General features: G+C 48.2%; 1 protein-coding gene across 1 annotated transcript in view; it reads right to left on the bottom strand.

Annotated features, from left to right (window-relative positions):
• Positions 1–17,618, bottom strand: part of prkd4 (protein kinase D4) — a gene marked incomplete at both ends in the record, with an annotated part of 69,957 nt that overhangs the window by 10,789 nt on the left and 41,550 nt on the right. Inside the window, one exon of the mRNA XM_084312164.1 lies at positions 3,747–3,827. Coding sequence (XP_084168290.1) covers positions 3,747–3,827 — 81 coding nt within the window. The remainder of the gene's footprint in view (positions 1–3,746; positions 3,828–17,618) is intronic.

Below are 17,618 nucleotides of genomic sequence, written 5' to 3' on the forward strand. Positions count from 1 at the left end.
AACAACACTGAGTATCATACTGTATAAACAACACTGAGTCTCATACTGTATACACAACACTGAGTCTCATACTGTATAAACAACACTGAGTCTCATACTGTGTAAACAACACTGAGTATCATACTGTATAAACAACACTGAGTATCATACTGCATAAACACTGAGTCTCATACTGTATAAACAACACTGAGTATCATACTGCATAAACACTGAGTCTCATACTGTGTAAACAACACTGAGTATCATACTGTATAAACAACACTGAGTATCATACTGTATAAACAACACTGAGTCTCATACTGTATAAACAACACTGAGTCTCATACTGTATAAACAACACTGAGTCTCACTCTCCTCAGGAAGCAGTAGTGATCCAGCAGATGCGCTTTAAAATGCCGCCCGTGCGGACTGAGGCAAGTAAAAGAAGCCTATTTTGAGATATGTTCTATGAATATAATTATAAAACTTGTTGGTGATTGGGGTTACGGGAGGCCAGTGTAATATTAGTCCAGACATCATCCCAATCAAACTCAGGGTCCAGTTCTGGAATGTCCTCCCGCCAATTTATATCTAATAGGAGGTTCTTGTATGTGGACCTGAGTAAGAGTGTATAGAAATCTGAAACGAAGCCCCTTGAGGTTTCAGGTCTCTGATGAGTCTAAAAAAAGGGTGTGGATGTAACGGTTGACCCCATGGGACCCCATGCGCCCTGAGAGCCGCCCTCAGCTGACACAACAATCTCGGGATCAAACCAGTTAATCAGGGGCCTCAGTGAGAAGGACCAGAAATATAATTTAAAATCCAGGATTGCTAGACCCCCGTCCTGTTTCCTACGCTGAGTGGTGGTTCTTTTGATGAGAATGATTCCTCCCAACTACAAAACCTTGAGGCCTGCTTGCTTGCCGTCAAAAACTGGATGTCGCAAAACTTTCTACTCCTTAATGCAGATAAAACTGAGATGTTAATAGTTGGCCCCCCAAACCACAGAGGCCTGTTTCAGGACATCTCCCTCAACTTTGATACCTGTCATGTATCCCAGAGCTACACCATAAAAAACCTCAGAGTCATTTTTTATTCCTCCCTCTCATTTAATGCACATATAAAAAATTTCACCAAAATTGCATTCTTCCATCTTCGTAATATCGAAAAAATTCGCCCCATTTTAACTCTGGCTGATGCTGAAACCCTGATTCATGCTTTTGTCTCATCACGTCTGGACTACTGTAATGCACTTTTTTCAGGCCTACCTAATTCAAGCATCCAAAATCTTCAACTTGTGCAAAATGCGGCTGCACGGATACTAACTAGAACTAGAAAATTTGATCACATCACACCAGTTTTGTCCGCCCTACACTGGCTTCCTATCCAAGCCCGATCTGACTTTAAAGTGCTACTCCTCACCTACAAAATTTTAAATGGGCTTGCACCGCTCTATCTATCCGATCTCATCTCTCGATACTCGCCCGCTCGTGCTCTGCGCTCAACAAATGCAGGGCTTCTATCGATCCGTAGGGTTAAAAAAAGAAATCCGCTGGCCACAGAGCCTTTGTCTACCGCGCTCCCTACCTGTGGAACAAATTACTCATATTTTCTCTCTCTCCTTCAACCTACCCTGATCTCACCTGGTCGGGGACTGACCTTTAGATTAATCTGTCTAGTTTAGTTTAGTTAGGGTACAGGGTACTACATGGTACTACATGGTACTACATGGCACTACAGGGTACTACATGGTACTACATGGCACTACAGGGTACTACATGGCACTACATGGCACTACAGGGTACTACATGGTACTACATGGCACTACATGGTACTACAGGGTACTACATGGCACTACAGGGTACTACATGGCACTACAGGGCACTACAGGGCACTACAGGGTACTACATGGCACTACAGGGTACTACATGATACTACATGGCACTACAGGGTACTACATGTCTGCTCTTTTGCAGCACCACAAACATGGGAACTCTCTAACTTCCCCCCCCCCCCCCTTCCCCCCCCCCCCCCCCCCCCCCCCCCTGCCCCCATCTCTCTGAGTGCCCGTCTCCTAGCGCTGACTAAGGTGATGGATGCCTTGGGGTCTTGGCCAAGATTGCAGTGACTGCTCTACATGCACCACCGAGGCCTTGGATCAGTTACTTACTGTCGTCTGTCCGTGGTCCTGTCAACTGATTAACAGTATTAACAGACTGGTAACAGATTAACAGTCAACGCGGTTTTATTGCTGGGTTAAGTACTTCTATTCTATTCACATAATATGCTTACTTCATATATCTACTCCATTCATATATGCTTACCACTTGTATCTATTGCTATGTCCGCCCACTACAATCACTTGAGCTGTCTAACGCCTGTCCCGTCTCCCTGTCCCCCTGTGAGTTGCTGTCCTGGAGTGCTGACCGGAGTGTCGGACGTCCCGTGATGAAGGCCGGGAGAATGCGACCCCCTCTGCATGCCCCCCTGTCTCCGGAGGTCTCATAGTGGTGACCGGAGTGCCGGACGTCCCGCGATGATGTCGGGGAGTTCGCGACCCTCTCTGCGCCGCCCCCTATCTCCCTGTCTCCGGCTGTCCCTGAGCAATGACCGGAGTGTTGAATGTCCCGTGACTAAGACGGGGAGGACGTGACCCTCTTTGCGCCGCCCCTGTGCCTCAAATAGATCCGCTATCAGCTCTATCTTCAATCTTTCAAAATGTTCAGTTGCTATCGCTATCAGCTCTATCTTTAATCTTTCAAAATGTTCAGTTGCTATTGCATGCACTCATCTGTGTTTCACTACACACTTGAGTGCATGCTTACCAACTGTTAAGTCTGCAACACTACTATCACAGACATCTAAGAAGGGAGATCCCCCCTTGAATGGCCCTTCTAAGGTTTCTCTCCTCCACACTGCCTGTGGAGCATTTTTCCCTATTGTTAGGTTTTAGTGAGTTTTTCCTTACCTTCGCGTGGGGTATGTCTGGGAGTGCTTGCATTCTTTAATTTATTTGCATTTATCTTACATTTTTTTGGACCTTATGGTGTTCTTGTTCTGTTCTTGACTTATTGTTATGTTTTCTTCTTGACTTGTTTAAAGAAGACCTGTACGGCCCATGGGGACATTAACGTGTGTTGTCGGGCCTTATAAATAAATTTGATTTGATTTGATTCGCGGTCGCTTGTGTTGACTATATTCTGTGTACACACACACACACACACACACACACACACACAGGCACCCTACATACACCACAATAATTAATGTTATTTTTTAATGTTATAATTAATTAATGCTATTCATGTTAATGGGATTTTGTCAGAGAGATAAGTGTTGAATAATGCAGTATTATCCTACTGCACACAACGCCTCACACAGACCGGGCCACGGCCACGTTATATACTGTAACCGTATGCCAGAACTACAGTAGGCTGTACGAGAACGTGGCTCAAAACCCACCATCTGACGCTCAAAAACCACCATCTGACGCTCAAAACCCACCATCTAACCCATCATCTGACGTTCAAAAACCCACCATCTGACTCTCAAAACCCACCATCTGACTCTCAAAACCCACCATCTGACTCTCAAAACCCACCATCTGACGCTCAAAACCCACCATCTGATATGGAAATGACAAGCTAACCAGTGGGTCTGACGCTGTTGACCTTTAACGTGCTTCATCGTTCCACACATAATAGGACCTGTCAAAAACAGAACACTCAAAAGTCCTTTACATAACAATTCAGTCGAATCCAACCTACGCCCGTAGACGACTCCAAACTGTCCCGACCCCAGGACCTCGTCTGTGGAGATCTGATACACAGAGCTGATGTCCTGCAAACACACACACACACATTTATATGCATTTATATAGCAGCTTTTATCCAACGCGCTTTACAATTTTGTTCCTCACATTCACCCACTCACACACACATTCACACACCGACGGTGGAGGCGACCATGCAAGGTGCCAACCTGCTCATCGGGAGCAATTAGGGGTTAAGTGTCTTGCTCAAGGACACTTCGACACGCTGCCCGGGAGGACAGAGAATCAAACCGGGAACCTTCCGAATACCAGATGAGTGCTCTACCTGTGGCCCCCCCAGTAGAGCTGCAACAAGACACAACACTGGACCAGGTGCTGCATCACTCTCTGTACTTACTGCAACAAGACACAACACTGGACCAGGTGCTGCATCACTCTCTGTACTTACTGCAACAAGACACAACACTGGACCAGGTGCTGCATCACTCTCTGTACTTACTGCAACAAGACACAACACTGGACCAGGTGCTGCATCACTCTCTGTACTTACTGCAACAAGACACAACACTGGACCAGGTGCTGCATCACTCTCTGTTCTTACTGCAACAAGACACAACACTGGACCAGGTGCTGCATCACTGTACTTACTGCAACAAGACACAACACTGGACCAGGTGCTGCATCACTCACTGTACTTACTGCAACAAGACACAACACTGGACCAGGTGCTGCATCACTGTACTTACTGCAACAAGACACAACACTGGACCAGGTGCTGCATCACTCACTGTACTTACTGCAACAAGACACAACACTGGACCAGGTGCTGCATCACTCTCTGTACTTACTGCAACAAGACACAACACTGGACCAAGTGCTGCATCACTCTCTGTACTTACTGCAACAAGACACAACACTGGACCAGGTGCTGCATCACTCTCTGTACTTGCTGCAACAAGACACAACACTGGACCAGGTGCTGCATCACTCTCTGTACTTACTGCAACAAGACACAACACTGGACCAGGTGCTGCATCACTCTCTGTACTTACTGCAACAAGACACAACACTGGACCAGGTGCTGCATCACTCACTGTACTTACTGCAACAAGACACAACACTGGACCAGGTGCTGCATCACTCTCTGTACTTACTGCAACAAGACACAACACTGGACCAGGTGCTGCATCACTCACTGTACTTACTGCAACAAGACACAACACTGGACCAGGTGCTGCATCACTCACTGTACTTACTGCAACAAGACACAACACTGGACCAGGTGCTGCATCACTCTCTGTACTTACTGCAACAAGACACAACACTGGACCAGGTGCTGCATCACTCACTGTACTTACTGCAACAAGACACAACACTGGACCAGGTGCTGCATCACTCACTGTACTTACTGCAACAAGACACAACACTGGACCAGGTGCTGCATCACTCTCTGTACTTACTGCAACAAGACACAACACTGGACTAGGTGCTGCATCACTCACTGTACTTACTGCAACAAGACACAACACTGGACCAGGTGGTGCATCACTCTCTGTACTTACTGCAACAAGACACAACACTGGACCAGGTGCTGCATCACTCACTGTACTTACTGCAACAAGACACAACACTGGACCAGGTTCTGCATCACTGTACTTACTGCAACAAGACACAACACTGGACCAGGTGCTGCATCACTCACTGTACTTACTGCAACAAGACACAACACTGGACCAGGTGCTGCATCACTCTCTGTACTTACTGCAACAACACAACACTGGACCAGGTGCTGCATCACTCTCTGTACTTACTGCAACAAGACACAACACTGGACCAGGTGCTGCATCACTGTACTTACTGCAACAAGACACAACACTGGACCAGGTGCTGCATCACTCTCTGTACTTACTGCAACAAGACACAACACTGGACCAGGTGCTGCATCACTCACTGTACTTACTGCAACAAGACACAACACTGGACCAGGTGCTGCATCACTCTCTGTACTTACTGCAACAACACAACACTGGACCAGGTGCTGCATCACTCTCTGTACTTACTGCAACAAGACACAACACTGGACCAGGTGCTGCATCACTCACTGTACTTACTGCAACAAGACAACACTGGACCAGGTGCTGCATCACTCTCTGTACTTACTGCAACAACACATAACACTGGACCAGGTGCTGCATCACTCTCTGTACTTACTGCAACAAGACACAACACTGGACCAGGTGCTGCATCACTCACTGTACTTACTGCAACAACACAACACTGGACCATGTGCTGCATCACTCTCTGTACTTACTGCAACAAGACAACACTGGACCAGGTGCTGCATCACTCTCTGTACTTACTGCAACAAGACACAACACTGGACCAGGTGCTGCATCACTGTACCTACTGCAACAACACAACACTGGACCAGGTGCTGCATCACTCTCTGTACTTACTGCAACAAGACACAACACTGGACCAGGTGCTGCATCACTCACTGTACTTACTGCAACAAGACACAACACTGGACCAGGTGCTGCATCACTCACTGTACTTACTGCAACAAGACACAACACTGGACCAGGTGCTGCATCACTCTCTGTACTTACTGCAACAAGACACAACACTGGACCAGGTGCTGCATCACTCTCTGTACTTACTGCAACAAGACACAACACTGGACCAGGTGCTGCATCACTCACTGTACTTACTGCAACAAGACACAACACTGGACCAGGTGCTGCATCACTCTCTGTACTTACTGCAACAAGACACAACACTGGACCAGGTGCTGCATCACTCACTGTACTTACTGCAACAAGACACAACACTGGACCAGGTGCTGCATCACTCTCTGTACTTACTGCAACAACACAACACTGGACCAGGTGCTGCATCACTCTCTGTACTTACTGCAACAAGACACAACACTGGACCAGGTGCTGCATCACTCACTGTACTTACTGCAACAAGACACAACACTGGACCAGGTGCTGCATCACTCACTGTACTTACTGCAACAAGACACAACACTGGACCAGGTGCTGCATCACTCTCTGTACTTACTGCAACAAGACACAACACTGGAGCAGGTGCTGCATCACTCTCTGTACTTACTGCAACAACACAACACTGGACCAGGTGCTGCATCACTCTCTGTACTTACTGCAACAAGACACAACACTGGACCAGGTGCTGCATCACTCTCTGTACTTACTGCAACAAGACACAACACTGGACCAGGTGCTGCATCACTCTCTGTACTTACTGCAACAAGACACAACACTGGACCAGGTGCTGCATCACTGTACTTACTGCAACAAGACACAACACTGGACCAGGTGCTGCATCACTCACTGTACTTACTGCAACAAGACACAACACTGGACCAGGTGCTGCATCACTCACTGTACTTACTGCAACAAGACACAACACTGGACCAGGTGCTGCATCACTCACTGTACTTACTGCAACAAGACACAACACTGGACCAGGTGCTGCATCACTCTCTGTACTTACTGCAACAACACACAACACTGGACCAGGTGCTGCATCACTCTCTGTACTTACTGCAACAAGACACAACACTGGACCAGGTGCTGCATCACTCTCTGTACTTACTGCAACAAGACACAACACTGGACCAGGTTCTGCATCACTGTACTTACTGCAACAAGACACAACACTGGACCAGGTGCTGCATCACTGTACTTACTGCAACAAGACACAACACTGGACCAGGTGCTGCATCACTCTCTGTACTTACTGCAACAAGACACAACACTGGACCAGGTGCTGCATCACTCTCTGTACTTACTGCAACAAGACACAACACTGGACCAGGTGCTGCATCACTCACTGTACTTACTGCAACAAGACACAACACTGGACCAGGTGCTGCATCACTGTACTTACTGCAACAAGACACAACACTGGACCAGGTGCTGCATCACTCTCTGTACTTACTGCAACAAGACACAACACTGGACCAGGTGCTGCATCACTCTCTGTACTTACTGCAACAAGACACAACACTGGACCAGGTTCTGCATCACTGTTCTTACTGCAACAAGACACAACACTGGACCAGGTGCTGCATCACTCACTGTACTTACTGCAACAACACAACACTGGACCAGGTGCTGCATCACTCACTGTACTTACTGCAACAAGACACAACACTGGACCAGGTGCTGCATCACTCTCTGTACTTACTGCAACAAGACACAACACTGGACCAGGTGCTGCATCACTCTCTGTACTTACTGCAACAAGACACAACACTGGACCAGGTGCTGCATCACTCACTGTACTTACTGCAACAAGACACAACACTGGACCAGGTGCTGCATCACTCTCTGTACTTACTGCAACAAGACACAACACTGGACCAGGTGCTGCATCACTGTACTTACTGCAACAAGACACAACACTGGACCAGGTGCTGCATCACTCACTGTACTTACTGCAACAAGACACAACACTGGACCAGGTGCTGCATCACTCTCTGTACTTACTGCAACAAGACACAACACTGGACCAGGTGCTGCATCACTCTCTGTACTTACTGCAACAAGACACAACACTGGACCAGGTGCTGCATCACTCACTGTACTTACTGCAACAAGACACAACACTGGACCAGGTGCTGCATCACTCTCTGTACTTACTGCAACAAGACACAACACTGGACCAGGTGCTGCATCACCGTACTTACTGCAACAACACAACACTGGACCAGGTGCTGCATCACTGTACTTACTGCAACAACACAACACTGGACCAGGTGCTGCATCACTCTCTGTACTTACTGCAACAAGACACAACACTGGACCAGGTGCTGCATCACTCTCTGTACTTACTGCAACAAGACACAACACTGGACCAGGTGCTGCATCACTCTCTGTACTTACTGCAACAACACAACACTGGACCAGGTGCTGCATCACTCTCTGTACTTACTGCAACAAGACACAACACTGGACCAGGTGCTGCATCACTCACTGTACTTACTGCAACAAGACACAACACTGGACCAGGTGCTGCATCACTCACTGTACTTACTGCAACAAGACACAACACTGGACCAGGTGCTGCATCACTCTCTGTACTTACTGCAACAACACAACACTGGACCAGGTGCTGCATCACTCTCTGTACTTACTGCAACAAGACACAACACTGGACCAGGTGCTGCATCACTCTATGTACTTACTGCAACAAGACACAACACTGGACCAGGTGCTGCATCACTGTACTTACTGCAACAAGACACAACACTGGACCAGGTGCTGCATCACTCACTGTACTTACTGCAACAAGACACAACACTGGACCAGGTGCTGCATCACTCTCTGTACTTACTGCAACAACACAACACTGGACCAGGTGCTGCATCACTCACTGTACTTACTGCAACAAGACACAACACTGGACCAGGTGCTGCATCATCTCTGTACTTACTGCAACAAGACACAACACTGGACCAGGTGCTGCATCACTCTCTGTACTTACTGCAACAAGACACAACACTGGACCAGGTGCTGCATCACTCACTGTACTTACTGCAACAAGACACAACACTGGACCAGGTGCTGCATCACTCTCTGTACTTACTGCAACAAGACACAACACTGGACCAGGTGCTGCATCACTCACTGTACTTACTGCAACAAGACACAACACTGGACCAGGTGCTGCATCACTCTCTGTACTTACTGCAACAAGACACAACACTGGACCAGGTGCTGCATCACTCACTGTACTTACTGCAACAACACACACACTGGACCAGGTGCTGCATCACTCTCTGTACTTACTGCAACAAGACACAACACTGGACCAGGTGCTGCATCACTCACTGTACTTACTGCAACAACACACAACACTGGACCAGGTGCTGCATCACTCTCTGTACTTACTGCAACAAGACACAACACTGGACCAGGTGCTGCATCACTCTCTGTACTTACTGCAACAACACAACACTGGACCAGGTGCTGCATCACTCTCTGTACTTACTGCAACAAGACACAACACTGGACCAGGTGCTGCATCACTCTCTGTACTTACTGCAACAAGACACAACACTGGACCAGGTGCTGCATCACTCTCTGTACTTACTGCAACAAGACACAACACTGGACCAGGTGCTGCATCACTCTCTGTACTTACTGCAACAAGACACAACACTGGACCAGGTGCTGCATCACTCTCTGTACTTACTGCAACAACACAACACTGGACCATGTGCTGCATCACTCTCTGTACTTACTGCAACAAGACACAACACTGGACCAGGTGCTGCATCACTCTCTGTACTTACTGCAACAAGACACAACACTGGACCAGGTGCTGCATCACTCTCTGTACTTACTGCAACAAGACACAACACTGGACCATGTGCTGCATCACTCTCTGTACTTACTGCAACAAGACACAACACTGGACCAGGTGCTGCATCACTCACTGTACTTACTGCAACAAGACACAACACTGGACCAGGTGCTGCATCACTCTCTGTACTTACTGCAACAGGACACAACACTGGACCAGGTGCTGCATCACTCTCTGTACTTACTGCAACAAGACACAACACTGGACCAGGTGCTGCATCACTCTCTGTACTTACTGCAACAAGACACACCACTGGACCAGGTGCTGCATCACTCTCTGTACTTACTGCAACAAGACACAACACTGGACCAGGTGCTGCATCACTGTACTTACTGCAACAAGACACAACACTGGACCAGGTGCTGCATCACTCACTGTACTTACTGCAACAAGACACAACACTGGACCAGGTGCTGCATCACTCTCTGTACTTACTGCAACAAGACACAACACTGGACCAGGTGCTGCATCACTCACTGTACTTATTGCAACAAGACACAACACTGGACCAGGTGCTGCATCACTCTCTGTACTTACTGCAACAAGACACAACACTGGACCAGGTGCTGCATCACTCACTGTACTTACTGCAACAAGACACAACACTGGACCAGGTGGTGCATCACTCTCTGTACTTACTGCAACAAGACACAACACTGGACCAGGTGCTGCATCACTCTCTGTACTTACTGCAACAAGACACAACACTGGACCAGGTGCTGCATCACTGTACTTACTGCAACAAGACACAACACTGGACCAGGTGCTGCATCACTCACTGTACTTACTGCAACAAGACACAACACTGGACCAGGTGCTGCATCACTCTCTGTACTTACTGCAACAACACAACACTGGACCAGGTGCTGCATCACTCACTGTACTTACTGCAACAATACACAACACTGGACCAGGTGCTGCATCACTCTCTGTACTTACTGCAACAAGACACAACACTGGACCAGGTGCTGCATCACTCTCTGTACTTACTGCAACAAGACACAACACTGGACCAGGTGCTGCATCATCTCTGTACTTACTGCAACAAGACACAACACTGGACCAGGTGCTGCATCACTCTCTGTACTTACTGCAACAAGACACAACACTGGACCAGGTGCTGCATCACTCTCTGTACTTACTGCAACAAGACACAACACTGGACCAGGTGCTGCATCACTCACTGTACTTACTGCAACAAGACAACACTGGACCAGGTGCTGCATCACTCTCTGTACTTACTGCAACAAGACACAACACTGGACCAGGTGCTGCATCACTGTACTTACTGCAACAACACACAACACTGGACCAGGTGCTGCATCACTCACTGTACTTACTGCAACAAGACACAACACTGGACCAGGTGCTGGAATCCACCACTGTACTTACTGCAACAAGACACAACACTGGACCAGGTGCTGCATCACTCACTGTACTTACTGCAACAAGACACAACACTGGACCAGGTGCTGCATCACTCACTGTACTTACTGCAACAAGACACAACACTGGACCAGGTGCTGCATCACTCTCTGTACTTACTGCAACAAGACACAACACTGGACCAGGTGGTGCATCACTCTCTGTACTTACTGCAACAAGACACAACACTGGACCAGGTGCTGCATCACTCTCTGTACTTACTGCAACAAGACACAACACTGGACCAGGTGCTGCATCACTCACTGTACTTACTGCAACAAGACACAACACTGGACCAGGTGCTGCATCACTCACTGTACTTACTGCAACAAGACACAACACTGGACCAGGTGCTGCATCACTGTACTTACTGCAACAAGACACAACACTGGACCAGGTGCTGCATCACTCACTGTACTTACTGCAACAAGACACAACACTGGACCAGGTGCTGCATCACTCTCTGTACTTACTGCAACAAGACACAACACTGGACCAGGTGCTGCATCACTCACTGTACTTACTGCAACAAGACACAACACTGGACCAGGTGCTGCATCACTCTCTGTACTTACTGCAACAAGACACAACACTGGACCAGGTGCTGCATCACTCTCTGTACTTACTGCAACAAGACAACACTGGACCAGGTGCTGCATCACTCACTGTACTTACTGCAACAAGACACAACACTGGACCAGGTGCTGCATCACTCTCTGTACTTACTGCAACAACACAACACTGGACCAGGTGCTGCATCACTCTCTGTACTTACTGCAACAAGACACAACACTGGACCAGGTGCTGCATCACTCTCTGTACTTACTGCAACAAGACACAACACTGGACCAGGTGCTGCATCACTCACTGTACTTACTGCAACAAGACAACACTGGACCAGGTGCTGCATCACTCTCTGTACTTACTGCAACAAGACACAACACTGGACCAGGTGCTGCATCACTGTACTTACTGCAACAACACACAACACTGGACCAGGTGCTGCATCACTCTCTGTACTTACTGCAACAAGACACAACACTGGACCAGGTGCTGCATCACTCACTGTACTTACTGCAACAAGACACAACACTGGACCAGGTGCTGCATCACTCACTGTACTTACTGCAACAAGACACAACACTGGACCAGGTGCTGCATCACTCTCTGTACTTACTGCAACAAGACACAACACTGGACCAGGTGCTGCATCACTCACTGTACTTACTGCAACAAGACACAACACTGGACCAGGTGCTGCATCACTCTCTGTACTTACTGCAACAAGACACAACACTGGACCAGGTGCTGCATCACTCACTGTACTTACTGCAACAAGACACAACACTGGACCAGGTGCTGCATCACTCTCTGTACTTACTGCAACAAGACACAACACTGGACCAGGTGCTGCATCACTCACTGTACTTACTGCAACAAGACACAACACTGGACCAGGTGCTGCATCACTCTCTGTACTTACTGCAACAACACAACACTGGACCAGGTGCTGCATCACTCTCTGTACTTACTGCAACAAGACACAACACTGGACCAGGTGCTGCATCACTCACTGTACTTACTGCAACAAGACACAACACTGGACCAGGTGCTGCATCACTCTCTGTACTTACTGCAACAAGACACAACACTGGACCAGGTGCTGCATCACTCACTGTACTTACTGCAACAAGACACAACACTGGACCAGGTGCTGCATCACTCTCTGTACTTACTGCAACAAGACACAACACTGGAGCAGGTGCTGCATCACTCACTGTACTTACTGCAACAAGACACAACACTGGACCAGGTGCTGCATCACTCTCTGTACTTACTGCAACAAGACACAACACTGGACCAGGTGCTGCATCACTCTATGTACTTACTGCAACAAGACACAACACTGGACCAGGTGCTGCATCACTCTCTGTACTTACTGCAACAAGACACAACACTGGACCAGGTGCTGCATCACTCTCTGTACTTACTGCAACAAGACACAACACTGGACCAGGTGCTGCATCACTCTCTGTACTTACTGCAACAAGACACAACACTGGACCAGGTGCTGCATCACTGTACTTACTGCAACAAGACACAACACTGGACCAGGTGCTGCATCACTCACTGTACTTACTGCAACAAGACACAACACTGGACCAGGTGCTGCATCACTCTCTGTACTTACTGCAACAACACACAACACTGGACCAGGTGCTGCATCACTCTCTGTACTTACTGCAACAAGACAACACTGGACCAGGTGCTGCATCACTCTCTGTACTTACTGCAACAAGACACAACACTGGACCAGGTGCTGCATCACTCTCTGTACTTACTGCAACAAGACACAACACTGGACCAGGTGCTGCATCACTCACTGTACTTACTGCAACAACACAACACTGGACCAGGTGCTGCATCACTCACTGTACTTACTGCAACAAGACACAACACTGGACCAGGTGCTGCATCACTCTCTGTACTTACTGCAACAAGACACAACACTGGACCAGGTGCTGCATCACTCTCTGTACTTACTGCAACAAGACACAACACTGGACCAGGTGCTGCATCACTCACTGTACTTACTGCAACAAGACACAACACTGGACCAGGTGCTGCATCACTCTCTGTACTTACTGCAACAAGACACAACACTGGACCAGGTGCTGCATCACTGTACTTACTGCAACAAGACACAACACTGGACCAGGTGCTGCATCACTGTACTTACTGCAACAAGACACAACACTGGACCAGGTGCTGCATCACTCTCTGTACTTACTGCAACAAGACACAACACTGGACCAGGTGCTGCATCACTCTCTGTACTTACTGCAACAAGACACAACACTGGACCAGGTGCTGCATCACTCTCTGTACTTACTGCAACAAGACACAACACTGGACCAGGTGCTGCATCACTCTCTGTACTTACTGCAACAACACAACACTGGACCAGGTGCTGCATCACTCTCTGTACTTACTGCAACAAGACACAACACTGGACCAGGTGCTGCATCACTCACTGTACTTACTGCAACAAGACACAACACTGGACCAGGTGCTGCATCACTCACTGTACTTACTGCAACAAGACACAACACTGGACCAGGTGCTGCATCACTCTCTGTACTTACTGCAACAGACACAACACTGGACCAGGTGCTGCATCACTCTCTGTACTTACTGCAACAAGACACAACACTGGACCAGGTGCTGCATCACTCTATGTACTTACTGCAACAAGACACAACACTGGACCAGGTGCTGCATCACTTTGTACTTACTGCAACAAGACACAACACTGGACCAGGTGCTGCATCACTCACTGTACTTACTGCAACAAGACACAACACTGGACCAGGTGCTGCATCACTCTCTGTACTTACTGCAACAAAGACAAAAACACACTGGACCAGGTGCTGCATCACTCACTGTACTTACTGCAACAAGACACAACACTGGACCAGGTGCTGCATCACTCTCTGTACTTACTGCAACAAGACACAACACTGGACCAGGTGCTGCATCACTCTCTGTACTTACTGCAACAAGACACAACACTGGACCAGGTGCTGCATCACTCACTGTACTTACTGCAACAAGACACAACACTGGACCAGGTGCTGCATCACTCTCTGTACTTACTGCAACAAGACACAACACTGGACCAGGTGCTGCATCACTCACTGTACTTACTGCAACAAGACACAACACTGGACCAGGTGCTGCATCACTCTCTGTACTTACTGCAACAAGACACAACACTGGACCAGGTGCTGCATCACTCACTGTACTTACTGCAACAACACACAACACTGGACCAGGTGCTGCATCACTCTCTGTACTTACTGCAACAAGACACAACACTGGACCAGGTGCTGCATCACTCACTGTACTTACTGCAACAAGACACAACACTGGACCAGGTGCTGCATCACTCTCTGTACTTACTGCAACAAGACACAACACTGGACCAGGTGCTGCATCACTCTCTGTACTTACTGCAACAAGACACAACACTGGACCAGGTGCTGCATCACTCTCTGTACTTACTGCAACAAGACACAACACTGGACCAGGTGCTGCATCACTCTCTGTACTTACTGCAACAAGACACAACACTGGACCAGGTGCTGCATCACTCTCTGTACTTACTGCAACAAGACACAACACTGGACCAGGTGCTGCATCACTCTCTGTACTTACTGCAACAAGACACAACACTGGACCAGGTGCTGCATCACTCTCTGTACTTACTGCAACAAGACACAACACTGGACCAGGTGCTGCATCACTCTCTGTACTTACTGCAACAAGACACAACACTGGACCAGGTGCTGCATCACTCTCTGTACTTACTGCAACAAGACACAACACTGGACCAGGTGCTGCATCACTCTCTGTACTTACTGCAACAAGACACAACACTGGACCAGGTGCTGCATCACTCTCTGTACTTACTGCAACAAGACACAACACTGGACCAGGTGCTGCATCACTCTCTGTACTTACTGCAACAAGACACAACACTGGACCAGGTGCTGCATCACTCTCTGTACTTACTGCAACAAGACACAACACTGGACCAGGTGCTGCATCACTCTCTGTACTTACTGCAACAAGACACAACACTGGACCAGGTGCTGCATCACTCTCTGTACTTACTGCAACAAGACACAACACTGGACCAGGTGCTGCATCACTCTCTGTACTTACTGCAACAAGACACAACACTGGACCAGGTGCTGCATCACTGTACTTACTGCAACAAGACACAACACTGGACCAGGTGCTGCATCACTCACTGTACTTACTGCAACAAGACACAACACTGGACCAGGTGCTGCATCACTCTCTGTACTTACTGCAACAAGACACAACACTGGACCAGGTGCTGCATCACTCACTGTACTTACTGCAACAAGACACAACACTGGACCAGGTGCTGCATCACTCTCTGTACTTACTGCAACAAGACACAACACTGGACCAGGTGCTGCATCACTCACTGTACTTACTGCAACAAGACACAACACTGGACCAGGTGGTGCATCACTCTCTGTACTTACTGCAACAAGACACAACACTGGACCAGGTGCTGCATCACTCTCTGTACTTACTGCAACAAGACACAACACTGGACCAGGTGCTGCATCACTGTACTTACTGCAACAAGACACAACACTGGACCAGGTGCTGCATCACTCACTGTACTTACTGCAACAAGACACAACACTGGACCAGGTGCTGCATCACTCTCTGTACTTACTGCAACAACACAACACTGGACCAGGTGCTGCATCACTCACTGTACTTACTGCAACAATACACAACACTGGACCAGGTGCTGCATCACTCTCTGTACTTACTGCAACAAGACACAACACTGGACCAGGTGCTGCATCACTCTCTGTACTTACTGCAACAAGACACAACACTGGACCAGGTGCTGCATCATCTCTGTACTTACTGCAACAAGACACAACACTGGACCAGGTGCTGCATCACTCTCTGTACTTACTGCAACAAGACACAACACTGGACCAGGTGCTGCATCACTCTCTGTACTTACTGCAACAAGACACAACACTGGACCAGGTGCTGCATCACTCACTGTACTTACTGCAACAAGACAACACTGGACCAGGTGCTGCATCACTCTCTGTACTTACTGCAACAAGACACAACACTGGACCAGGTGCTGCATCACTGTACTTACTGCAACAAGACACAACACTGGACCAGGTGCTGCATCACTCACTGTACTTACTGCAACAAGACACAACACTGGACCAGGTGCTGCATCACTCACTGTACTTACTGCAACAAGACACAACACTGGACCAGGTGCTGCATCACTCACTGTACTTACTGCAACAAGACACAACACTGGACCAGGTGCTGCATCACTCACTGTACTTACTGCAACAAGACACAACACTGGACCAGGTGCTGCATCACTCTCTGTACTTACTGCAACAAGACACAACACTGGACCAGGGTGGTGCATCACTCTCTGTACTTACTGCAACAA

Source organism: Notolepis coatsorum (genome assembly GCF_963971535.1).
Source record: "Notolepis coatsorum genome assembly, chromosome: 4".
NCBI lineage: Eukaryota > Metazoa > Chordata > Actinopteri > Aulopiformes > Paralepididae > Notolepis > Notolepis coatsorum.